The 27,846-nt window shown below is 37.5% G+C and overlaps 1 protein-coding gene across 6 annotated transcripts in view; it reads left to right on the forward strand.

Moving 5' to 3' along the window:
- Positions 1 to 27,442, forward strand: part of LOC107271631 — a 31,704-nt gene extending 4,262 nt beyond the window's left edge. For 3 of the 6 annotated variants that reach the window (XM_015747844.2, XM_015747842.2, XM_015747845.2), the window contains 11 exons: positions 5,489 to 5,621; positions 13,032 to 13,057; positions 16,808 to 16,850; positions 17,881 to 17,991; positions 19,776 to 20,014; positions 20,300 to 20,434; positions 21,048 to 21,131; positions 21,971 to 22,103; positions 22,773 to 22,988; positions 23,174 to 23,275; positions 24,984 to 27,442. In XM_015747844.2, coding sequence (XP_015603330.1) covers positions 5,528 to 5,621; positions 13,032 to 13,057; positions 16,808 to 16,850; positions 17,881 to 17,991; positions 19,776 to 20,014; positions 20,300 to 20,434; positions 21,048 to 21,131; positions 21,971 to 22,103; positions 22,773 to 22,988; positions 23,174 to 23,275; positions 24,984 to 25,189 — 1,389 coding nt within the window. In that variant the 5' untranslated portion in view covers positions 5,489 to 5,527 and the 3' untranslated portion in view covers positions 25,190 to 27,442. Of the gene's footprint in view, positions 1 to 5,488; positions 5,622 to 13,031; positions 13,058 to 16,807; positions 16,851 to 17,880; positions 17,992 to 19,775; positions 20,015 to 20,299; positions 20,435 to 21,047; positions 21,132 to 21,970; positions 22,104 to 22,772; positions 22,989 to 23,173; positions 23,276 to 23,348; positions 23,688 to 24,983 lie in introns of those variants that run through there. The other 3 variants (XM_015747846.2, XM_015747843.2, XM_025088844.1) reach the window with 2 other exon arrangements.
- The last annotated feature ends 404 nt before the right edge of the window (positions 27,443 to 27,846 follow it).

Genomic DNA, 27,846 nt, shown 5'->3' on the forward strand with positions numbered 1-27,846 from the left:
TATCGATTAATTTTCAAGAATGCCACTGGAAATTCGCATCTCCATTGTCTTTTCGGTATAGTTATTCAAATTGGATTATAAAGACGCCCGTTCGTGCGTCCTTTGTTGCATTGCGAGTGGGAATGATATATTTCAAGTAATGTCCTTTGCAGCTGCTACGTAATACGTAGTACCTACGTAGCGCCTTTACTCGGAACGTATACGCATGCATCTGCGGTATGCGGCCCGGTGCATTGCGCAATACCATCACCATATCAGCTTTATCGCTGTTCTTCGTGGAACACAGACTCCTACAACTTCGGGTTATTACGGTAACACGTGCTAAAGTTTAGCGTCCTGAGTTCATGTCTCATTGGTACCTTCAAAATTATATTTTCACATATACATATATGTATACCGTGTTTTTAGCACCGTGCAAGAATATCTGATTTATTATTTTATGACTTGAAAATATATTTTTTTTTAATTTCCTAATTTCATTTAAAAATTAACAATTTCTTTGTATATATATATATATATATATTCGAGATTATATATATATATATATATATAGGTATATACAGATATAATAGAAGTTGGTATTAAACTTAGTAAGAGTCTCATGTCTAATGAGCGAAATTAAATATTTTACGATTCGGATCCAATAGACACGTAAGAACAACGTGGCACGTAAAACCTCAGTCGTAATTTCAAGCACTTTATATGCTTTACTAGAGCGTTTTGAACGTCGTACAGAAGGAAGGAGACTATTGCGCATTTAATAGCTCAAAATGAAAAGTCTGTTGAAGTATCAAGTGAGGCGGTAGAGTTTCGCGCAAAGTATATTGCAACTGGGTGTTTAATTGTCGATTGTAAAAAAAAATAAAATTTCTTAGAGGTCTGAAAAAATAAATCATCCTGACAAAGAGCGAATCGCACGTGGAGAAAAAAAGGTAACATAAGTAACGTAGAAAATCGAGCTTTTCGAATTCGATTTTAAGCCCGATTTTAATGGACAGATTTTGCGCTAACGGACCAAATTTTTTTATGTGGCAAATTGTTGCTCGAAATTCTATTCAGACAAATATATTTGACAGCACTCTGGCGCCTATTGGTTTTTTATTTTTGACAAATACTTCTAGTTCCAAAAGCGACAACGAGGTCGCCCTCTGTCGGATCGAAAATTCGTATGAGTTTTGTAAAACCAGATTTATCGTCAAAATGAGGAAATCACATTTTGAGATATAATTTTTCGGATATCGAAGTCTTTATATCTCAAAAGAAACCAAGTGTCGAATGGACAGTCGACCGATTGGAAAAACGTCACATCAATTTCGTTTACTGGGATACTCACGAACGAAATATATACGACCTAGGTATTTATTGATTTCGATTTTTTTTTTTTTTTTTTTTTGGAAAAAAATAATTAAAATCCCCGATGAGTCCGTTAAGTAGGATTTTCATTATGCTACATTCCCACGAACTTGATCCATACGCAAAATTAATTTTTTTCATATTTTTATCTAGACATGATATATATATATATATATATATGTATAGTCTGTATATTTTGACTCGGATAACAATTGATAATCTTAGAGCTGTCTACAATAAGAGATGCCATGGCCCTTATAAAGCGGGAACAAAATTTCTATCCAATATCAAATCGAAATCAATACGACATTGGTTCCAATTTCGGATCGTGTAAAACAGGCTTTAGACAGTTTTCAACGAAAGTTAAATACGCGATCTGAAAGTAAATAAGAAAAAGAGTAAATCAGAGAGAGAGAGAGAGGGTAATGAGGAACGATAAATTCCGAAAAAATTTTTACCCAGCATCAATGACGTCATTCATCTCCGTTATAAAACGGATTCCCTGAAATTTTTCTTATCCCCCCCCGAAATTACGCAATTCGGTAGGACAAGGACACGCAGGAGCCTCGAAGATACGAAGCCTGTTTCATGAACGTGGCAATCGCAGTGCTTGCGGAGTTACTCGAAGATTAACCTGGGCGCCGGTAATTATAGTCGAGGGAGCAAAGTTCTACACGCTTAACCAGGCGAGGCCGAGTAAATCTGAGATTCGAGGCACCGATAGACCGTGAGGTAAAATGTAAATTTTCCCAACCCCGCGAAAGATCCTGCCGGTCCGATTAAGAAGGAGAATTGGAATCTGGATTCCTCAGGAATTTAATAACACGAGGATACAGGGAAGTGTATAAAGTTGTTTCTGCATCTGTCAAATTAATTGCACATTGTCAAGTGTAATTGGGCTAATGTTAATTTACATTTTATCGTACTGTTATCCGGTAATCACGATACCGTTCGAACGATACTCGAATTACGGGGATCGATGAGGGTAGAAGAAGAAAAAAAAATATATTACCTATCGCTGCATTATTTTTTTGGATTTTCAAAAAAATAATCCGACACGGCCCGAAACATCAGCGAAACCAGATTACTTCCACGCGTTTCCAATTTCGCCTAAGGATAATTATTTTGGGACTGAACTACCCACGTGGCAGCACCGTGACGGTCTACGCTAACGTAATTTACGTTTTGATTATTTACACTGGTTAATCAAAATTTTCAAGCGACGCATGCGTCGCAGGTATCCGAAGCTTTTTCGTATCGTGCTTGCGGCTTGATTCGGAAATGAGCTTTGAAGACCCTCAAGTTATTCCTACGCGTATCAGGGCGAACGCTGCTGCGTTCAAAAGTCTTTAACACTAAACCTACCATCGACGGGTCATTTGGACCTTTTAAAACCAAAAATATTTTTAAAAAAATTTTTGATAATTTTAGCGTTAAGCCTATTTAACCGATCCGCCTGTCTGCTTCGTGTACGAGGGCTGAACATTTTTTAGGATTCTACGGAGAAACACCAAGGAATTTCTGAGGGAGTCGAAGGATTTTTTTTTTTGAAAATTTCACTAAGGATATTAAAGAATCCAGGGATGAGATACGGTCCTTTGACTTTGAGTAGGACCCGGTGCCTGGTACGGGGCGGTTCGATCTCTAGAAAAATTTTCAAGATAACCCGGGGTCATGGGTCAGAGACGACAGGCTGATTTGGAGCTTAGTAAAATTTTAATAATATAAATTCATTGTACGGTTCTCGAGATGAAAATGAAAAATTATTTTCCTATTTTGAACTCGCGCACGACTCGTTAATTCTTGGATTGAATTTATGGCTCTTTAGAAAAATCAGTGGACGATTCAAAGCGCTGAAAAAAAAATTATAAGACTCTATATCTGTCTTCGGCGAGATGTTCCCTCGCGCGTGAATGAATATAGGGAGATACTGTATTTGGGAATTGTAAATCTCAATGGCGCCTCTATAAATCCTTTGGGCTGTGGCAATTACATCGAGGTCGATAAAGTAGGTATCCCACTGTGGGTATAGGCAGATCTACAGGTCGAATTACACGCGGTGGATTAAATATTAGACTTTTCGATCGCAACGTGTAAATATCTTTGCGAGATTTATTTATCAAATTTTTTATATACCTCGACCCTTTTATCTCGTTCTTCGATTCGATTACGTAAGACAATTTATTGGTTATCGATACGTTTCAATACTGCTATCGGTAGACTCTGAGCTCTTCCGTGCGTACCGGGTACCCCGTAGGTAAGAAGTGCCTTCTTAGCTGTGCCGTAATCGTTTTAAGGTTTTTCTTTCTAGGCAAAGCATATTTGCTTCAACCGCGATCGACGAATAATTATTCTCCGATCGATAATCCATTGTCAAGAAGTGCGATTAAACACACCGGGTCTGTATTACCGTTTACTATTTATTCGAATAATGAATTCACGTCATGGTCCTTGCATAAAAATATTTTCAATTTTTTCAACACCCTGTGAATAATACACCTTGATATTTCTATAATTACAATACCCCTTGATAATCATTACAATTACAATGAAACAGCGAAATCAATGTTTCATTTAAATATATCCTGAGCAAATATATCGTCATATCGTCTCCAGAACTCTCTTCGACCCTCAAAATATATTTTTCACATAATACACATTCTTCGAATGCTTCGAATGATTTTATGTTTCAGTCAATCTGATATCCAGTCTTTTCTCGATGACTTTGCGAACGCGCAATCCCGTAACTCGTATTTAAGGGACAGCGCATCTTTGCTCCAAGCTCTTTACTGTGCAATTGGACTGGATTTGTGAATCGACGCCCAGTATAAAAATATTTTATTATTGTCATCACAGTTTGGCAATTTTTTTTTTTAAGCTGGTACTTGCCATTGCGTCATTTTCTCAAGTCTCAAAATCAATCTACGAGCAACGTACGTCCCGTCGTAATTCGCAGCACGAATAACGGACCGAGCTTACCACTTGAACTTTATAATGGCGTAGAGCTATATACACGTCGACCGGGATCTTCCTCGAGGAGGATGTGCTTGTCGTGGTCATCGAGTGTGGTGTGCGATAAATTCAACCCCCTCTCAGGGTACCGAAATAACTCGGGTCTCGCGAACAATTTGCACGGACCGATCCGACCCTGGGAATTTCTATCGGTCTTCCGCAGCGCCACGGGTAAAATCAGTTATAAGAGAGAGCATTGAAAAAGAAAAGAATTGAAAGCCGAAATTGGTTTTCGATCGATTAAATAATCCTTCGGTAACGCGACTACGAGGCTCCTAATGGATTTTCGATGCTGGAGATCGATTTTTGAAATTAATTCAAATCACGCGAATTCATGAAAATCTTCGACTGGCTGGAATACGCGATTGAAGGAAATTATTATTCATAGTCACCGAGTAAAATGTACGAGGGGTCATCTTTCTGTGGGTTTACCCACTAAAGAGTCACCTCAATTTTATTCCGGGCAGACTAATTGTTTGTACCTGGTATACGGTTACTGGCACGCCGAGTCACTGGGGAAAGAGATGATTATCGGCTTCCTTTTGCTCTCGTGACTTTAGTGGCTACGCTGCACTCCCGTCCGACATCCGAATCCTCTGCAGCAATGTAATCCCTCGTTACTTTCTTCGAGAAAGTGGATTTCTCATCCGATAGCCAAATACTTTACTGGGATACTAAGGTCTCAAGCAGTCGTTTCATGGAAACGGAAATTTTCAACATAAATTTCAACGATCCATAACCTCAATTTTAACCGCGTCGATTTTGAGAATTTTTACTATCGGACGTATTATTGAATACGGACGATATTAGTGGATTTTATTGAATGGGCCACAAGTTTGAATTAATAATAAAGTGATAAATGTATTTTGTCCATTTTTCGTTTATAATAGATTTTTTGGCAAAATTTTTCATTCTAAAATAAATAATACTTGTCGTTCCAGTGACGTTTCGGCAGTTCACGGAAAAGCATAGGAGACATTTAAATCTTTATTGGTTTCAAGCACAACACTTACGTACTGTCGTATAATACGGAATGACTGGCATTAAAGGGCATTACGTGTCCCCATTGAAGATCAACGTTTGTCAATGGTGTATTGCAATTGTCTTCTTTCTATCTTTTCAGTAGAAGGGACAATTCTTGGTCGGATCGATCTACGGCAGGATGCGTTCGGGCGGAATTGCAACTGTGGCGGCCATTAGCCTCTTTCTGGCTGCTTCCAAGAGCTTCGTAGATCCGGCTCCATTGAGTTCCCAAGGTACTTTTACAACAATATCTTTTTTTATATTGAAATTATTTTATTCGCTTTCGAAGATTAAAGGTCGACAATGATAAATGCTCGTAGATTAGTTTTAAGAATTTGCATAAGAAACATGCTCGAAAATTTATGGTTTTCAAGAATTCGGTTATAAAGTCGTAACATAATTTCAATATATTTTTCGTATTTATTTTATTATCAATCTAATCAGTATTACTTTTTTTTAATTAACTATATATATATATATATATATATATATATATATATATATCATGATTCTAGCTGAATGTTATTTGACGTATAGAACTATTTTGAGATTTTGAGATTTTTATTTCGACCCTTTCTTCGCATTACATGCACGTGTTACGGTGTCGGTTCAAGCTGCTGTTGCAATTACCTATGGGAACCTGGCACCCGACTTAAAAATATTTTTATTTTCAAAACGCGATTCGATTGTACCCCGTTTATACCACTTTTCATTTCGTTTGTAACGGAGATACAGGATATTTTCAAAATTCGCCAATTCGTCATTTTTTGAGCTAGCTTAAATCTGCAAACGGGAGCTTATTCAGAATTCGTCCAATTCATTTTTCAGTATAGCCTTCGTATTAATTTTTTTTCTAGGCCAAGGAATAATTAATAATATTTAAAGTAAGAATTCTTAGTGTCGGGTAAATTTTCGAATACTGAAATAGAAAGTGTTCGCGCAACTGAAGCGATCCAATTTTGGAGCTTTTTTTTGGAAAATCAATTGTCATCCAATTTAAAAATAAAATCCCTTTAAACGCGCTTCACTACCCAATTTTGAAAACTGCCGTATGTGTTTGGGGCGAGATTGGAATAAATTGAAAATTTAGCAATGCTACTTAGAATAGAGAGTTATAATTGATTACAAATTGCCGAAAAAGAATTTCAAATTTTTTAATTCCCCCGTTGTTTACACTCAGACAAAAATTTACGGTTATCAATAATCGTAGTTATAAATATATATATTTTGCAAAACTTTTTTTCAAGTTATGCAACACCCGATGCGACATTATTTGCATCAAATCCTTCTGACACGATGAGACGCGGTGCTAATAAATATATTATCCAGATTTCAGTACCGACTGAGAAATTGCCGCAAAATAGGATTTCAATAACTTCCTTCAGTCGATCGATAACGAACCATTTCGCAACTCGTGCTAAATTACTTCCGGACCTGGAAAACGACTGGGATTTTCACGAGAAATCATATTTAGTGTGGTGGCAGGACTGATGGATTTTTCATTGCGACGAACCCGAGTATTTTCGAGGAAGTTGGACAATTTTCCAAAATTTCAATCAAACATATACGTATATAGTAACGTTCGCACGGGTACAGCTCGAATCCATTTCTTTTTCGTGAGTCAAATTTGAAATCGCGATAAAATTTTTGAAAAAATATTAAACTTAAAAAAAATTTTCATTTCACAATTACATCCTCATTCAGTCCCCATAGAGGTCCATAAAAATATCTAATACACAAATTTCAAATACGTTATAAAATTAATTTAAAAAATCCATTACATCCAGATTCCACGTCGTTACTCGCTACCGTAGAAACTTCGTTTGGAAAAATTTTCGGAAATCCTGTGGAAATTCCAAAAAAAATTTTTACCGTATCGCACATTTCACGTTTCTACGTCATCGGTACAAATACTTGAAAAACAGTCTCGTACGATCAAATCCATTGGATTGATAAGCGACTCCAACACATTGGGTTTATCGAAATAGTCCCCGTATGTCTGATCGTTCATGATAACCTAACCTCATGGACAAGGTTACGTATCTGAAATTTGTTCACCCAAAGACGAAAAAAATATTCGGACCTCCCGAGATTTCGTAATCTTTTTGGGAAAAAAGTTCGTACCCATCAATTTTATTCAGCCACTTTCCTCCCTAATCAGTTTCCAACCTCGAATCGTACAAAATCGAAGGGTCGATAACGTCCGATATCTATCCCGTAGGGGAAGAACGTTACATCGCTGCTGGTTTCATTATTTCTACACACGTCACGATTCCACTTAAAATTCTATGTCTTCGGCGTTGGATCGGTAGCGTCCTTCTTCTATTACGTAAATTACGTAAACAGGGAAAATTGCCGGGATACCGTGAGAGAGGTCGGCGGAGGAATGAAATTTCGTGAATTTTTCAATTTTACCAAATGGACCGACGTCATTTCGACGATAAGACGGCGATTGTACATTCGTGCGGAATAATGCTTGAAATAAATTTTTAAGACGATTATTTTGACTTGGGACATAATTTTTTTTTTTTTTCAAAATATCATCTTAAACTCTTACTCGTTGTACTTTATGCTAGAAAGTCAAAGTGTATGTATATTTGTCGTTTGTTTTTACTAGAGTGCTCTTTAAACCATGTTCTATATACAGTCGAGGTAAAAGGGGCCCGCCAGTGTGTTTGAACAAAGTTTCAAACACCGAGAGCTGCCGAGCAAGTTGAGAACCCGTAACGTCGTTATCGGACAAAATGCATCATCAGTCGCGGTATAGAAGTACACACCCCGAGGAGCATGCGACTGGGGTTATAGCAGCGCTCTCGTGTATTATGGAAAATTATATTGTAAAAAACAGATTCTTTCCAAACGAACAAGCCGAGTTAAGGGCCAATTTGTCACGAATCCTCTCATCCACTATTACGATAGACAGAGAATTCGAACGATCAATTTGGCCTCTTCTTCCGATTCCAGACGTCTCGCTGCCATCCTTCTTGTTCTTATTACCCTCAACCAGAAAAGAACGACGCGGACTCTCGGCGATTGAGAAAAAAAAAATAGTCGGATCAAAAATAATATATTTATAAAAATATCGTGTGACCTAACAATTTTCAAATTCAATTTCGCTTTACGTAAATTTTGATTAAAACTCTCTGGATAGAAATTTTCGAAATTCATCATCCCTTCATCGAGTCGTGCCTTAAATTTCGAAATTTTCGATAAGGTGCTAAATAACATTTTTTTTCAAAATATATCTTATACAAATATTTCTTTGTATATCATTTTCATTATCTTGCAAGAAAGCTCGTGTCGCAGTGTGACGTAGGTCAACTGTCAGTGTGAAAGTCAAAATGAAAAAAAAAAAAATCTACTTGCACGTAATACATTTCTGCGAAAGGTCGCCCCCCCCCTTTTTTTTTGCAAATTTATTTCGGTCATGGGACTCTCCAGGAAATAATGTTTGGCACGCTCCCATTGAGCCGACTTGCACAAAAGGATGTTCCGGATCCCGACGGATGTTACGCTGTCGGACAAAGGCTCCAGCTTCCAAGTATCTGCTTATCAGGAGTGTTTGTTCTTTGGACAGTCATTTTTCCTTTCTCCTTGGCGGTTACAGTGCACTTAAAGGAGGCCCTTTGTTTAGGCAGGACGGGGTTGATGTCCCTCATTCATTTTGATAATCCCAAATGAACTTCAATCTCGCGTGACAATTTTTGGAAAAAATTAATTCAGATCCAAATCGATGCCTTGCACCAAGAGCACGGAAATTCCCTGAGCCAATTACTGACAAAGTACACCCTTTACGAGTCAATGTTCGAAATTTTTGATAATTTCATTATTTTTCGAAAAATCAAACCAACGCAAAAACAGCCATATGATGCCTAACCGACCGCATTGAAAATCAAATCCAAATAATAAATTTTGAAAAGCCCGCTCTTCAATCGACCGTCCACGCTTTGGAATTCATTATTAAACATGGATTTGGTGCGTTACTTCATTTACTTTGAACATATACCCAGTGTCCATAATTAAACCAACGAAATCCTGCGTGAAGGCAAAGGGTAGCTCCGAGTGCTTTTAGTTTCTAAGCATGAGCCCTTTATCCACACCCTAGATCCACCCAAGTGTAACTCCTGAGCAAGTTATCGTTTACTTTTAAACTTTTTTTTTTTTCCCCGGTCTACGAGACTTTCCCCGTAATTTCCTACTTGTTACGTCATATCGAGCATACCGGCTTCACAATTTTCTTTTTTGTCAATGAACGTCGGATAAATTTTTTTTTTCTCATTATGCTTCATTCCAATGCCATTTTCCAGCGCTATCAATATTGTTTTTATCGACTGACGAGAGTTCTGTAAGTTGCATCGCTTCGCAGCATCCGAGTCGACATCAATTTTAATTACTTACTATTTCGAATCGCGTCAGAGTCCCGTGCTTAAAACGTGCTTTGATTCTGCAAACTCTCAGAATCGATTCGTCGCATTTACTGGGACTCCGACTCCGCGCGGGTTAACTTTAGACTGGCCAAGTCCACAGGAAATAATTCCGCACGGTCAACTCGTCTACAATTGATACGCGTAGAGCTTGGTCCTACGCTTTACCCGATTAGGCAAAATTATATTGGATCTCATTCGATTGAAGTTAATCGATCATTCACGGACACGCCCGTGTGTACAGTGTAATGTCTGGCTTCGGTCACTTCGGCTCCAAACAGGAAACCCAGACGCTCTTGAAATATTGACAGCATCTAAATATTTATATACGGTGGACAAACTCGGAAATGATCAAATAAAAACATACCTATGATATCGACTAAATCCACTGTCAGGTGTCAACCTCCAAGTTACAGTATCATTATGTCCGATACGACACTAAAGAAAAAGGGTCAGACCCATCGATTCCGATCGACTCTGACGTTCGATGTAAAAAAAAATGGGTCAGTCGAAAAAAATTGTCCGATAAAAATTTTTTCGAAATTTAATTACTGAAAATTCGATATTCGTCGACAACAATGGTTCACGTGATTTGGGTTTCCTTTGTAAAGCTGCTTCCGTCGTTTACGCCTATTATCGTTACAATGTCGTATATCCAGATATTATAATGGGACAATTTTTTTATTTCCACGCATAACTCACAGGTACCATGAAATTCTTATTCCCACCCGATATATCACCTCGCGCAACCTCTCTCACGTCCCATTATCTATGTCGAAGGATGAATCCTGAATTGCGCAATTGTGTTTGCCGTGCAATCACGCCGGCACTCTATCGTTGCGAAATTACCAATATTTTTCGCCTTCCTCGACGGACGTATGCTCCAAGTGGCCGCAGATTTATGTTGTTCGACCAGTGTCGTTTGCCGGATGGCCGCAATAACGCTGCTGGCTGTGCCGGGGGGGATGATGCTGGCCGACCGGTTTCAACCTCTTTCACTCCAAAGCTCCCGTTCAACACTGGACTCCGTCGAACACGATTCTCTCATACGTTCCCGGGGCGATACGCATTTTATCATTGAATAGGAAAAAGGGCAAACTCAATTTCTATATGTGATAAATCGAAAAAAAAAAATTTTATACTTTTTTTTTTTTTTTAGATACTGCCATTGTCAGAATTCTTTTCTGGCTCGACGTTTTACGTGGATTTGACGTTTTTCCCTCATCGTCGTCTGATGCAAGATTTTCAATCGAAGAGACGACATATGTTTCGATCAATTTTTTCTCACTTTTGTAATCAATCCTACGATATCGTTATCTTATCTCTGATGTTTTGCTTTGGATAGGCATACAAAAGTTATGATAATTCAAAAATTGTATTGCTTGCGGATTCGGGATAATTGATTGTCGTTCGTTAACGAGCGAATTAATTTATCGGCTAAAATTAATTAATTTCATTATTCATTTCTATTTGAATTAAAGTCGATACTTATTATTATATGTATTTTTTTTAGTCGTTACACGTATCCTCAAATATGTGTTTTTAGTAAACTGCATTTAATACGAAAATTTGATTTAGCATGAAGGGATGACTCTTTTTTTTACTGGGGAGAAGAAATATAAGGATATGATTTGGGAAAGTGGATTTTTCATTTTAATCCGACAGGTGAGAGGTACAGTCTTATCTGATACTCAGACCCTTCGGAAAAATCTTTAAGCTGTGTTTCGAATGAAAATTCTTAGCCGCTTGACACGGCGCGTATGGCAGACACCAAAAATATTGAAATTTCGATATTTGACAGTATTTCACACGTAATTTCATTTTCTTTTCAATATACAAGATTGTACGTTTTTTTTTTTTTTTCGACTAACTGTATATACACATGTATCACACAGTTACTTTATTGACGATTCTCTACTATTAATAAAAAAAAATAACTAATCAAGTTGGTAACTTGATGAAGGCATCAAGAAATCTAGGCTCGCATGTAAATATAAATAAAAAAAAAGTTTTATCAAAACTTTATTACAGTGTAGTATATACCTATAACTAGCTTCCATATTACATATAATCTTCACATCATGCACGCGAACTCTATTATTTAATAATTTCTTCATTATCATCCCTGCAATTTCCTACGTTCAATTCAGATTTTGAACAATTCTCTTGATTACCCAAGTCGACCCCAAACTTTCTCAAAAGCTCAAGGGTTGAGATATCAACTACATTTTAACGTATCCCTAATCGACCCTATCCAAACGCTCATCCCCAAGTGACGGCCAAAGTACGCGATTCCATAAAAAAAATCGCAGAAAATGCACAAACAAAAAAGCAGAAGACGTATTCACGATAAAAAAAAAAATTCAAAATTCCCAACCGCAAACGATACTCAAAATTCATAACAGGTACGACGACGTCACGTAATGACAGAAACGAACACCCCTTAAACGAATAAAAATTAATAAAATCGATCCGTATTGAATTCGAGTCAACGATCGTTACGTTTGATCGAATTAACGAAACGATACATAACCAGGCAGGTACAGTCCCTCGAAAGAGTGCGACAGTTCGATAAATGGAAAAACGTTCCGAAAATAAAATCCACAAATCACGGATCACCATATACAGCGATCCAACGCAGTCCCCAAACTATCGTAAGGTGCTATTGTCGAATAGCATGTAAAAAAAAAAAAAAAAAAAAAAAAAAAAAAAAAAAAAAAAAAAAAAAAAAAAAAAAAAAAAAAAAAATAAAAAAAATAAATCCAACCGTTATTAAAGGACTTAATAGAACCTTACGATTGGCTCGATGGAACCAACTTTATTGCCGATATATACTTTCCACGAAATCCGAATTGTAACGGCGTCACCCGGTATATTGATTTTCCCATTAAGCGGGCAACGTTCGGTGGTTAACGATGTCTCCGGTCGGCGCGATATGTCGTTCGAAATGGAGTAAGCAAGAATCGCGAGGGACCTCAAAAGTAATGGCGATACATTTACCATCGCAGTAAACCTTCCTGTTTTACCATCATGACGTATCGTGTTGATATATCCTGGCTATGGCCTACACGTATAGCCGAGACCACGTGACCAGCGTCTTTATACTTGGTCCATACGCGTACGTGCGAACGACCGTGTCTCTGTATGTTAAAAAAAAAGCAAAGGCGGGATAAGGTGTAAAAAGGTTATCGTCTAACGCATTATTCCCTTCTGTTTCAGAGAGAAAGCTCGGAAGCGTGCACGAGGTGAGTTGGCGCTCGGTTAATTAAGTATTTAAGGGGCGCGTGTACTACCTGTGGTACGAGGAGCAATAATCCGTATAGGGGGTGTATACGTAAAATCCAAAGAAACTCCAGCGCACGGAAACGGTTCCTTTTCCTGCCTTTTCTCTCTCTCTTCAATCGAAGAGAAAAAGTAAGCCAGTTTATTTAATCGAGCAAAATTCAACGAGCTACCTGGCAGGAAATGTTTTTTTTTTTTTTAACGTGTCACTACAGAGTTTCAGTTTTTCAATGCGACGTTAGATTTTGCTTTGACCATTATTTAGGTTTTTTTATTTCAAAAATTTTTATTTTTCAAATTTCTACAGTCTTTCGATGGGTTTGTAAATTATCGTTTCGCCGGGTCATAGGTCAATTGATTGACGAAGAAGGGTGACGAAATTTTTCGAATAATGCCGGGTCTTTCGAAAACTTCGTTATATACGTATGGCATCTACTTTTGATTGTCAAGAGTTTTCGTGAATTTCTAAAAATTTTAAGCTAACCCAAATTTTGGCTTCAACGGCTACCCCCAATGTCCCCAGAGCAAACAGAAGCGTCGACGTTTGACCTCCCTTTGTTTCGCGCTGTCTCGCAAACGAGAGGTCGTTAAAAAAGCACGTTAGCAGAAGCCCAAAAATATTTCTTACGACGACGTTAAATGTACGTATGGGTGCGTCCCTGTGGACGAGTATCTTTCGCATTGCAAGAAGCCCAACGAAATAATTCGTGTTCGGCAGTTTCTTGAGGATTAGGCGGAAACGCGTTTCGCACAAGTGCGGAGGCTGCCAATTGCCTCTGGCACCTCCTCTTATCTTGGGACTCATAACTTGAACTTTCTGCGTCAACTTGGAAACGACGTGGGCGTCGCGGTGGAGTGGGTGTCTGACGTCAGTCCTGGTATCCCCTGGCAACCGGGATTCATTCTATAGCTTCGAGAATGAATGAATTTGAGGCTACGTTCGGGGAGGACGGTATTTGATATTACTAGTAGCCAGAAGTTGCTTTGCTCTATCGCCGTATTATATGGGGTGTCCTGATAATCGCGCACGTCGACCTTATTTTCGTATTTTTCAGGTCGAATTAAGCGACAAGTTCAAATACGAAAATGTCATCTGACAATTAGTTTTTGAGATATAAGCATTTAAAGTGGACCAATCGCGTGCTGGCAGCGAGTGTCAGGACGTCGGTTTACGTGAAAAGTAAAATAATGAGTATCTGGAAGGAGCTAGAATATTAATGACTCGAGTGATTGATTAAATAAATTCAATATTCTGCAAAACTTGTACTCAATATCTGTCGGACTTCTGTCAGATTTGACTTGAGATAAATTAAAAAGCTCTCGGGACGAGATGAAGGATAAAAAAAAAATTTCACTCTGAGCATCATTCAAAGTTATTAAATTTTCAAGCTTTTTCAATTTCACCTCAATTCTTTTTGGGACACCCTGTATTATCAACCTCACTTGGCTCTGGCACAATTCGAACTTCTAGGTTAGTGTAATGGTCAAACGGCGGGAAACTTCGAACTTTCATATAGGGTGTTTCAAAATTCATGCATCACGTACTACTTAACAATATTTTTAGGATGAACATATAGACTACCTATACGCTGGCGATTGTACGTGTCTTATATGATTTTTTAAGAGATGATATTTTCATGAAAAAAAATCTTTTTTAATAGACGCCCTATTTTTTGGAATTCATGGTAAAGTATGACTGACGACGAAATAATATTATCGACAGGATATTTTTTTATAACGATTCAGATAAGACAATTGATAATGTGGATATGGAAAACCCTGTCTGTATATCAGTCAAACAGGAAAAGATTGAACGATACAGGGTGTACGAAATATAAATGAGGAGGATGATGATAAGGCTAAATGTAATAATCCTTGTTATCGTCTTTTGACGTCATACGGCTTTCTCGACTCGTCGTATTGTTATCGCTTTTCGAAACGGTTCGACTATTTTCGCCGCCCTTCGTATGCTTTCGTGTCTTTTCACGCCCTCCTTCGTAATACCAACCTGCGCGATCGTTAGACACTTTCTCCCTGTTTGAGAAGAAAATTACGAGTTCGTAGTGCCAACATTGAAAGAGTTGACAGGACGATGAAGAATTTCGTACTGGAAAAATAATGAAATTTATGAGATTATATAAGAATTTTTAATATCAGACTTCCTTCCTTCCAAATATTTATCGATTCTATTAAACCACACTAAAGGATTCGATTCACTTGACTTGCGTTGTTATCGGGAAAAATATTGATAAGAAAAATTATTTTCATTATTCTTACGCCAAGGTGCTGTAAAAACGAACGAATTTCAGTAGTAGGGTGGGATTTTTTGAGAAATTTCAAAGAAAAAATTCCTAAGTAAAAATTTATTTGAAAATCTAATTACCGACGTGACTGATTTTCTAAATTTGTACAAGTAAATGCTGTTTTCGAGTCGTATGTTTTTTTTTTTCGAAATTTTACGATTCAATTCCACACGCAGTTTACGTCTTTTAGGAATAGACTCAAAAGAGGCAATCAGACTCTGGTACGTCTGTATGCCTGTATACGCGCTGCTGTTTATGCTCAGAACTTGCCTAAATTGATTCGTACTAGAAATTTGGAAAATCAATTATCTCGTTAATGAGGTCTTGAAATGAATTTTCACTTTGGAACATTTTCCTTGTATTTACTCAAAGCACCGAACCCAGCCGTTGAAATGCGTTCGTCTCAGGACACCCTGTATATACGTTCCTACGGTACGAAAATTCATGTCACTCTTAGCTGGGAATTAGGTATTCGCTTTCAGATCAGGGAAAAACATTTATCGCTTCTTGCCAGCTGTTCAAGACCAGAACAATGAACTCCAAGGATTATTTTTCCATAAATCTTCAAGCATCAGCCTGATTTCAATTATCATTGTAAATCAACATTAATCAGTATCGCCAACAAAGAGAACTTGCCAAAGGGTAGATCCGCAGCTTCGTCTCCCATTCTCATTCTCCCAGCAAGACCAGCGACGTCAGAGGTACGTTGGTCGTCATCAAAATCCAACAACGCCAACCCCATAGGACGATCATACCGGGAGCAGCCTGAAGAGACATTCGATACCTTTTTTGAATTTTGGCGCCCGCAGTTTTAATGGCCACCTGGTGTCTATTTTCAGTGACCAATAATATATCGGCATTAAATGTAAAGCAAGGAAAACTCTGTCTTACGATTTCAAATGTATTTGATGTGCACTGTAAAAAATCTAGTGTAAACTGCACTGGCGCGACTGGTGACAAATATTGGTACTAAAAGTATCACTACAGGTCGTACGAACACGGAATTTATTACCGTGAAACTGAATCGAAGCTAAATCCAAATCGAACGTTTTTCAAGAGCCACCCTGTATATCACTGAGTTGTCGAGTTGGGCAACGAATTATTAACTTGCTCCAATTTTTTTTTTTTTTTGAGACCTCGTTTCTTCTTCCATCCAAATCCCACGAGACTGTCTGGCGGTTATAATTTGATTTTGCTTTTTTTGTAGTTAGAAATTTTTTTTTTTGATGAAATTTCAACGAATTCGGAAAATAACGTCGTAATGTATACGTAACGTTGATAATTTATCTGGCAAAATTAATTGATCGATGTACCAAGTAATTGTTTTGGCTCTACCCCGTGTCTGATTTATTTGATAAGCTTACTTTGAGAAAGCTTCACTCAACTTAATCTTCTTCACTTCTTTCTTAGGATTCGGATGTCGAGCAACTTCAGACCTTAAAACATTCCATTGGTGAGTCGAACTTTTTTACTGTGTAACGTTAAACGTTAGTTCTAGGAGATTATTGAAAATTTTATATCGATAGAGTATTGAGTCGAGTTTGTATCCTTCGATTTTAAGAAATTATATGTGAATATTTTTGAGTTTTTTTTCTTATGACTTTTTATAATTTTATCAAAAGCCCGTTAATGCTTCTTTCATTACTTTTTATTATCGTACGAACAACAATCTCATTAAGTTAAACGAATTCAAAGAATTATTCAAAAATTTTATCTTAACGGTAATAAAAATATTCCTAATTAATTAATATATTTCGATAATTGCATTTCGATACAATCGATATCACGATTTCATATAAGCGCAGTGATCGTAGGATCTGTATTAAAATGCATTTTTACCGTACGTACAGGCGGTTTGCGCATTTAGATGCGAGCAGTCTAAATTCGAAAAAAAAATTATCAGTTCATTTTTGGTGTATTTTCATTTTTAAAAAATTTCTATAGAAACCAGACCGTAAAAACTAGGTCGTGACTCATATAGACGTTACGTTCCAGTGTTACCGTGCATTTCCATTATCCTGCGGTGACCCAAATATCGTTGATGAAATCGAATTCTGGCTCACGCGGACGTACTATTTTGCAAATGGAGTAAATACGATAAATCTGGATATGAGTGTCTGCCTTGAAACGATGAAAACTTGATTTAATCAAATTTGCAAATTTTTTCATTTATTTCGTAGGACAGATCGCGTCGACGTGCAAGAAATATATGTAAATTCCTTGAAATGTCTGCAGTTAGGTACCCTAACCTCCAAATTTTGGCAAACATCAAATTACGTTCCACGCGTATGTAATTATCAAGTAATTAAATGAATTTCCAAATAATTATTCCGATCCACTATTCTTCCGCGATATGCAATTATAAATATAATTAAAATACCTACATATTATCACATTAAATCCAATAACTAGAATCGTCACTAAAAAAATGATTCTCGATATCCTTCATTTTCGTCTCAGCCGATTGCGCATTGAATTCGCAGGAAATACCGTCGCTGCAGTAAGAGAAGCTCAGGCGGCTGAAAGTCGAAGCAGTACGATAAAAGAATCTTCCATCCCGGAATTAAATACAGACGCATCAGCTGCAATCGAAGGTAAAGCTTGTTCGATTAATAAAATTACTATTAGACCCACAGTGACTAGTCCGATCGTCAGAAAATATTTAATATTTCACCTTGTACCTAATCCGACCTGATCAGAGCTAACGGCATTGAAAGTAAAGAAAAGCCTATCGCGTCACGTTCGCTAAAAGGAAATAGATACCTATGAATCCCTAATACAACGTTTCCTTGCAGTGCAAACAATCGAGTTCCGGTAAACAAAATTACATTTAATCGAGGCGAAACAGCAGATTTACGACAACGTAATATTATCTGTTTGATTTTCCTAATTGAACTGGAATCCAAACGGCGCGCGGACTCCGATCAATTTTTCCATTTCTATCATCGAATTCAATATTGCCCTTAACCGTATCAAAACTATATCTCCGCACGCTCTACAGCCCTCTGCTCATGTCCAGCGGGACGCCTGTATCTCACCCGGGCTTTTGCCGGTCCGTGAAGGCGTCCCCGTCGATTCCTCTGCCGGGAGGCTCGGTACGTCGAGACTATCTCCCTACGGCATATTCGAGCACCTCGACTTCAACTCAACAATAAAGAATAACTGTACGAATCAATCCGAGAGCGTGGCTTCTGATCAGGGTGGCCACCCGAGGGGAACCAGAAAACAAGAACGTAATCTGAATCGGTAGCCGAACATATACCTATAGCCACGGATGTACCATAAAATAATACGTCACAATACTTGGAGCGTGTAATCCTCTTAATATACATGGTGGCGTTCGAAGAAACGTATTTTATTCTGATAAAAAAAAATTAAAAAAAGTACATTCAAAGCGAGCACACCATATTACCGTTCGCCGGTACAGTAGATTTCTGCTTTTAGTCTATCCTCTTTTTCGTTCTTTTCTAATACAACTTTCCGCCAGGACATTCTCATTCCGGGGCAAATGACGCTGCTCGCGACACTTTGCTAAATAATTTAAGGTCTCGCAATAGCAATGCAATATTTCCCGATAACCTGGCATTGTTAAAACCTACCTGCTTTTTCCACTGTAATCGCCGCCCACGTGCGGCATGTCGGTAACGAAGCGTTATACATACGCGAGAGCGTAAAATCGATTTATTATCGACAGCTATAATACCTGGTGTTCAGTAGAAAAATTCCAAAGTGATCAACCGTCAGGATAATTGACTCTGTAATTTATTGCCATCAAAAAAAATTCGATTCGTCATTCACTTTCAGAAAACACGTGAATGAGAGTAAAAGTAAAAAATGTTAAGAAAATGTTTTTTTTTTTATGAATTCAAATAAAAAGGAGCAATGCAACGATATGCAGTAGATTGCCTATAACGCGACTGGAAATCATGCTGTACGGATTTAATTCATAAATCAGGTAAATCCTGCGTTTTATTATTTAACGCGTTGTACGAAGAATCGCGTTACGTGAAAACTGTAGTCGCAATGTCTTTGACGCTTATAGGAATTCGCGTTGTGAGAGCTCGCTTTGTACGGGAGTCTGTAGAAGTATACCATATAGATATATCTTTCTCAAAGACTTTCCATCGGACATATAAGCTATCAAAAGACACCAAGATATGATAGAGGCTTCGTATTAAAGCCGACAGGCTACGTCGACCTCGTCCACGTCCATTAACTCCATTCACGGATGACCTCGATACATCTTGTCTCAAATATTGAGGGTTCGAAATTACGGAATACTCAGCACGATACAACGGTCGTGCGTGCCTGCCATCTAGTGGGAGTTAATGTAACTACGTGTAACGACTGAACCTACTTCAAATGCCTTCTGTTGCAGAAACGCACGAGAAAGAAGCAAAGGACGCTTCTCCAGAGACGCCATCCGTCGCGACGGCTATACCCAGACCCCTGCCGCCGTCCTTAGTACCGAAAGGCCAGGCCGAAGTTGTTCACGGTGAACATCAACGACAGAACACTAGCGCTCCTGCGGAATCAAGCTCAACTGCTTCGCTCACCGAACAACTCACTGAAAATGGCCAAAGACGTGCTTATGCTCCGCAGGATCTTTCGAATTCGGTAAGTACTTTTTTTACGTTGCCTTTCGAAAGCCAACGATCGATTAACAAAAATTAAATATATTTAACATACCTGTATATTGTATTAATACATACAATCAGGGTCTTGACGTTTATCGTATACGACGATATACGATATATTAATATACGAAATGTCAATGAAGATCGAACGTCAAATTTTTTCTAGTTTAATACTCGATCCTTCATTCGTTTATCTGACTAATTGTGTATGCCAGTTATGTTTGTTTACGCAATTACATATTTTTATTTATAATTTTCCAACAAGCTGGAGCGAATGGACAAGTTGGCTACTTATGCCAGTGTTCAGTACTCTCCGATGGATATGGCCGAATACGTGTTCTGGACTGGTGACGAGAAAGGGGTTACGTTAGCTGTCGAAGAATTTCTTCAGGAAGGATTGGTTAGTATATAATTTCGTGTATAAATATTGATCTGGATAATCGATCGAAATATCGATCTTGGTATTACGCCGTTTAAAAATATCGAGACGTCAAGAAATATTTATCTTATTTTCGTCGTCATGGTAACGCATATTTATTTTCTTCAAGTACGTACTAAGATCCTCAAACTTCAGTACCCTCGCTAGGGTACTGAAATCTTTACCAGCGCTTCTCGCTTTTCCTTGCGTTCAGTCCGTAGCCGCGGAAAAAAAAATTTCAAATCGTTTCATTTGTCGACAGCGAAAGAAAAACGTAAATCGCCAAACCTCAGCAATCCCGTTCATGTATTTATTTTGCTACGTTTACTGGCGGGGCTGGCTGCTATTAAAATCTCGTGGTTCACGTAAACGTACGATATTCGCCAAATAATATATATTTTCCCGATATCGATTGTAATATTATAATATTGATACGATACTCGAGTAATATATTCAATAAGAAACCCCATGATATATTTTAATACCAAGAGTTAGTCCAAGGATTAGAATGTTTTTCAATGAAAAAAACGTTATAAGGCGAAGAAAGCAAATTCCTAAGTAAGACTATATTTTTTTTTCTCTCTCTCAATTGCAGATGACGCGGGACGAAGCCATTGCATTCCTGCAGGAAGTGAAGTATAACTTGGACAATTTGCAGCCCCGTTACGCCCAGGCCAAGGTAGAAAATTAACGAGGAGCCTTAACGACCTCCCGTTTAACAAATGAAGAAGTATTTCTTTCCCAAGGAGTTTCGATTTCCTTAAATATACCGTTTTCATTCGGATTCTTTGAGGAAAACTTACATTTTCACATTTTCAATTTGGATTTATTTTGCTTTTAAAATCTATTGTAATTAAGCTACCGTACACACGCGTAACTGTAGTCGTTAATGTACATCTTTCGGTGTGAATGAAATTTTTTAAATCTCTCTACTGATCCAGCCTCACTGGTTCTATGCTGACATGTAAAGTGGCACTGCAACTGTAACCTACTTAAACTTAAAGATCTTTGGATTTCGATGCTTTCAAAGAGGAAGTCGCTTTCCTCCTGAACCATCTGAAATAAAGAGTCTTTTCTATTTTTCATGTATATGGTAAATACGTTTCCACCCTTTTCGTGTAAGCGTCTCTGCTTCGAATAAATGCACCACCAGCTATATGTATACGCAACGTGACGCGTACTTGGGAGAGAAAATAGCGAGGAAATATAAGTGAATAAAATATTTACCCGAGTCAGTATTTGAAATCGGAGTACATCAATGTTTTACCGTTCAAGATTTATGGTAAAATACATTAAAAGTTTAAGATTATAAAAGCGTTTTTCGTGAAAATCCAAAGCGGCAACTTTCCTTAACGTTATCTCCATTTTCACAATGCACAGTGGTAAAGCGTTATTATTTGAATTTCAAATTCTAACGTCAATTTATTCGACCCTTTCTGAAATCCGATCAAGCCAATTAGCTTCAGCTGCGAACTTGTCGAAATTCTATTAAGGGAAGAATAATTGTCTTGTTTTTAGGAGAGAACTAATTTGATGCAGAAAATACCTTTGTTTGAGAAATCAGAACAGAGCTTGCCATTGAATAAGGAGTACCAAGATGTCCTGATGGATCCTTTAAAGAAGAGGCCCATGCTCCTTGATCCTCTTGCAGGTATGGAATTTCTTATTTATTTATTGTATACCTTATTCAATCAAGTAATTCATTTTCTTTCTTTGTTTTAGCTGTGTTGGTAATCACTCAACGAATTTTTACCATTTGATACAATTTTTTGTCTTTTATTATACCAGCTTATATTCAAGTCTCTTTCACATTACTATTTCTACCTTGTAATTTCACGTCTCTTTGTCAAATTTAGTTTCATTTATTTAGCATACATCATGAAATATAGATATATTTTTCATACCTCTTGCAAAGTCAATCTGTCATCCGGTCTGGTATACGTTCCAATTTATTGTGAATAATTGATTCTCCATTGTGAAGCAAACAGTATCAGCTAGTACGTCAAACAATTATTTAACATACACGTGCACAGCATTATTCGAATGTACAGAATCCCAGAATGTCTCAATATAATAGCTATCAACAAAAAAGAAGGGATTTTTATAAGTCGCACGATGTTCGTTAGTACAGTTTTCCATTTTAACGTGTACTTTTCAACATTTTATATTATCGAATAACGAGCAATAATTAACAAAAGAGTTCTAAACAACGCGAACGCCGTTTAACTGATACTAATAATTTTACTAGTTACTTTCCATTGTTATTTTGCAATTATCCAAGTTCTTTGAAAAATCGCAATTTTTCTTTTCTTCGTTTCAGAATTATCCAACAACAATATCCTTGGACAAAATAGACAAGACAGTCTGACCAATCGTAACGTACCGGAAGTTGCAGCACCATTCAGGCCGAAGGACGCTGTCTACGAGGAACTTCTTGAACGTCTCAAGGTGGCTGACTTCCTTTACACGAAATACTCTCTCGAGGAAGTTATCTATCAGCTTGCTAAAGTCATGTTCTCCCAGGCCTTGACTAGAGGTAAACCATCTTGACCTTCGACACGTATCGATTATAACAATCCAGTTAAATGGGTCACTCTCGCATATGTATTTTCTATTATCCTCCTAACGTCAGTTATCCAACTTGATAACGGACCTATTCGTAATCCTAATGATAACACTGATTGCAGTGAATTTAGTGTCTGTAAATTTTTGAAATTCCAGGTAGCAATTACGCCCAGGATATACTTCAGAAGTTCACTGTATTTCTGGAAACGGAAGCAGCCGAAGGACGAATCACTAGAACCTTGGAGAAGAAAGTTCTGGGTGGGTTTTAAAGTTACTTTCTTTCATCCGCATTTCACCTTATCATTAACTAATTTATTGATGGACTGTACAGGTCCTTTAACAGGTTGAAAATTATAATGGATAGGTCCAATGGCGGACGGAGAATTTGCCAGAGAGTTTGGCCTTCGCTGGATGAATTAAACTTTCTGTATATATATACATATAACGTAAAGCTCACTGTATATAGCTTAACGGTTATGGAGAAGCAAACTTCGTTAAGCTTCACTTCGTCTTGGGACTACTGTGCATCACTAAGTAGTCCTAACTCCTCGTGCAAGGAGATACGTATATCCTCATGACTGATAAAGTTTAGTAAAAGGAATGCTTGTTAACCCACGTCGACCTCAGACAACTGGACGTTTAACGAGAAGCTACCTCGTTTCCTGTCGAAGTAGGAAACCACCCAATGTGTTATTCATATACAAAGAAATGTGAAAATGAAAAATGAACATTTTTTGTTTTCAAACGTATAACTTTGCTAAAGCCACTTTCCTTTCATCTTTCCCAAATGCTTATTCGCTTTGCAGAGAAGCTTCAAAGTGCACTTTCTTTTCTATTGCCACAGTTATTCTCAGCCATTGAGAACGAACGCGTGTTATTCTATGCAAGCCGGCGCCATTGTGTCGAATAATGGAGGTACCTAAAGTTCGTGCTCTAAAACAAAAATGTCTCAAGTAGAACAGGAAGTTGCTGCCACCGAGGACGACAGTCGGTCCCCCGTGGGTTTATCCACCCTGAGGTACAATGGAACGAATTGAAATGGAGGATCAGTACCCCGATTGGTTGGTTAACTCGCAGGTTGACAACTTTGAGAAAAAGGATCTCTGAAGTAACGCGAAATTTGATTCTTGTCAGAGCCAATTAAGGAATACCCAGGATGGAGTAACGTTTTTAATTAATATCGACGACGTCTGATCCTCGAGGTGCTTGTTCGTAGCTGGATACGTTTCAGGCTTTAGGAGAAAGGTCAAAGGGTAGAAAAGTTCCAAGTGGAACAATGCTCTATGAAAAATACTATAAAATCCACAGGCACTCTACAATATGAGAATTTCCATATGATATTTTCAATAATGGTATATACGTATTCGAAGGATGAACGAAAGAATTCATATGAATGCAAATACCTGTACGTGGTAGATTTTATGGTGAAGTAATGAAAATGTGTGATATACGTGATAAGCATATTTTCAACTCTTACTGTTTTCTTTGCTTTTACTCCTTTTACTCTACTCTTTTGCGAATTCATTTTATTCAAGGGAATTGTTTTCTTTTTTTTTTTTTTTTTTTTTTTTTTTTTTTGATTTTATGACTTCGGAACACTATTGTCATGGGTGTTTCACTATTTACTACGTTCAAGTGAAGAATCCGTATAAAAATGTGACAAAAGACATTTTTTGTTTTCAATGGGAATTGTCTGCCGCCTTTCAGGAAACCCTTCGGTATTTTGAACAGAAAATTTTATCTGACAATTTCGAGTTTTTTTTTTTTTTTTTTTATCCATTTACAATGAATACGAAAAGCAGAATCAAAAAGTAGGTTAACAATGATTTTGATGAAAAAAAAAAACAGTCACTCGTATTCGCAGTTTAATTATTGACATTTGATATTTTTGATTAATTTCCCAATGAACGGTCAAAAATTGATCTTTTCGTATAAAATATCTAAATTCTTCTTCTCTCTGTTTCAGACGTACTGATCGCAGCGCTTTCCGATACTGTGGCGGAACATCCTGAATTAGCGAACCCAGGAAGAGAAGCTCTGATGGAATCCCCAGTGGTACCTACAGTCAACAGACGACTTCTTCAGGAACTCCTCTTCTCCCAGGTTCCAACTCATCTGTCAAGTCGGGATTCAGCGATTCTCGATCTCAATAAGTACATCCACGAAGCGTAAGTCCTTCCGGGCTCAGCTGCGTGAATCCTTCGTTTGTCCCTCGTCGAGCGATTACTCGTTATAAGTTATAACTATGACGTACAGAAGTTGGATGGCCCTGATGGCACTGCCTACGGGTACGTCGTGTCCAATTGGCGAACGCTGAATCAGGATTTATCATCCGGCGCACAGTTTGGCTTTCTCGGGAGAATCATGGTGACTCTGCGAATTGTCATACGTATTTTTCGTCTCTTAAAAAACCCGAAGTCTCTGGCTTAAGAATTTTTGCAAATTTTCACGACAAATTCCATAACGCTCGATTCTCTTAATGAATTTACGTAGCAGCTGTTCTCTTTATTCTAGTCAAATTTTTACACTCACGAGAGTAACGATGATTCGCGTAATCCTTATTGAAAATTTTTACCCGCAAATTTCTTGTTACCGTAATTGCTTATTTGTACGTTTGGGTACGTTATACTTTCTTGAATCTTTTATCCTTTTATCTTTTATATGATTCGCGTAATCCTTATTGACAATTTTTACCCTCGATACCGCAAATTTCTTGTTACCGTAATTGCTTATTTGTACGTTTGGGTACGTTATACTTTCTTGAATCTTTTATCCTTTTATCTTTTATATGATTCGCGTAATCCTTATTGACAATTTTTACCCTCGATACCGCAAATTTCTTGTTACCGTAATTGCTTATTTGTACGTTTGGGTACGTTATACTTTCTTGAATCTTTTATCCTTTTATCTTTTATATGATTCGCGTAATCCTTATTGACAATTTTTACCCTCGATACCGCAAATTTCTTGTTACCGTAATTGCTTATTTGTACGTTTGGGTACGTTATACTTTTTTGAATCTTTTATTCGCCTCGTTACATAAGCCTATTCTCTAGTTTGTTATCCCAAGATGAATCTTATTGTTGCCGTTTGTCGCGATGGACGATTCAATTTCATTCGGGACAACCGAAGGGAGCTACGGGATCAGGACGAATCCGTATGAATAAAAGCCATGAATGGTTTGCGGTTGAAATCGTATTTGAAAAAGGTCAAAGGTCCTTAATCGCATGTACGCTTGTCGAAGAAGAAAAACGCTTCGATTCGAAAATCGTCCGTTGGATCTTTTATCTTCTTCGAAAGCATAACAGAAATGGCTTTCGTCAAGCTTTTGGTATTCTTTAAGGTCTTCGTAGCGATTTTTAATTATGTAAAAATTTGATTTTCAATTATGTAAAAATCCGCGAAGTAGCATTTGAAATTGTATACATAAATTGTGTCATCTTCTACCTTACCGACACTGGTCAAAATTATCAATTGGCGAACACAGATAAAAATATGGCAAATCAGATATAAGGTGAGAAGGAAGAAAAATAAATTTTGAAAAACATTTCAACATTGTTAAAATAGAAAATAGCGACGAAAATTCTTAAATTATACCGTAAACGATACAAATTATGAAATAAATAATTATAACAATCCGGGCAAACGACTGTTCGAAAGTCTCGCTACGATTCGAACTGACGGATTCGCAGAGTGCCGATTGATCGTTAATCACTTTCAATTTGCCAATCAGCGATATTAATCTGCGAAGAAAAAAATCGAACAAGACTAAACCGATAGTAACGACATATCCAAGTTTTCCGGCGAACGAGCGCAATTCGATAAACCCATTTCAATATGGAATTTAAAATCTGCCTACGTAATCAATGAGTAACCGATATTCTCATTATTATCACACCCGTTAATTTCCATATGACAAAGCAGAAGACCAAGGCCGAAAGGGATGGTTAGAAATAATTGGAGACTGATTAAACTGATTCGGCCGAGTGATAAGCTGATAAGATTCTTGTACTGTTTTTCCACGCTAGCGATACTCTCACGTAGTTTTCCCGTAATAACGCATTAAATAAATTATTTTAACACGACTTATCCTAAACGCAAGAACGAATCGCACCTTGAACTTTCCATCTTTCCGTCGGATTTACGCAATTCTCATTTTTCCCATTGCACCTCACATTTATCGAGCTGCAGTACTACTTTACCGACCGTTACGTCATTGACGTTACCTTAGCGACGCTATTAATAATCAACGTTTATCATTTAAAATAAAAATGCGCAAAATTAATGCTTCGTGTCATCAATTACGAGCGTGTATCCACTGTACCAAATAATGTTATCGCGATGACGTGACCTATCGTCCCTTGATACTGCGGAAGATAACTTGTGTATCTATAAGAAATAAAATGATCCCGTTTTAACTTGGAAGGTCTCGTGTGTTATAATACATTTAATCTAGCCTACCTTACGCTTTTGCTATCGCTCCTAGAATCGTATACGATTCCCTTGCAATTTCCTTCTGTGAGCTGAGAAATCCTTGACACGCTTGCTCAACGTATCTAGGACGTAATACATATACAACGTCCCTGAAGTATACTCTATAAGGATATACGAAGAAAATGAAAAAGTTATTTATGAAAGAGTAATAAAAAATATTTTTCAAAATCAATCGTGGTCGCCAAAAAGAATGGAAATTTAATTACCTAAAGAAAATTCCGAATTTATATATATATATATCAAAATATTTTTTTTAATAATAATCCTTCACCCTATAAAGCGAACGCACGTAGGAACCTACTGTATTCCGTTCGTAAGGTGTGTATTTGACGTGG

The sequence above is a fragment of the Cephus cinctus genome, unplaced genomic scaffold (assembly GCF_000341935.2).
Source record: "Cephus cinctus unplaced genomic scaffold, Ccin1 Ccin1_scaffold1004, whole genome shotgun sequence".
Classification (NCBI taxonomy): domain Eukaryota; kingdom Metazoa; phylum Arthropoda; class Insecta; order Hymenoptera; family Cephidae; genus Cephus; species Cephus cinctus.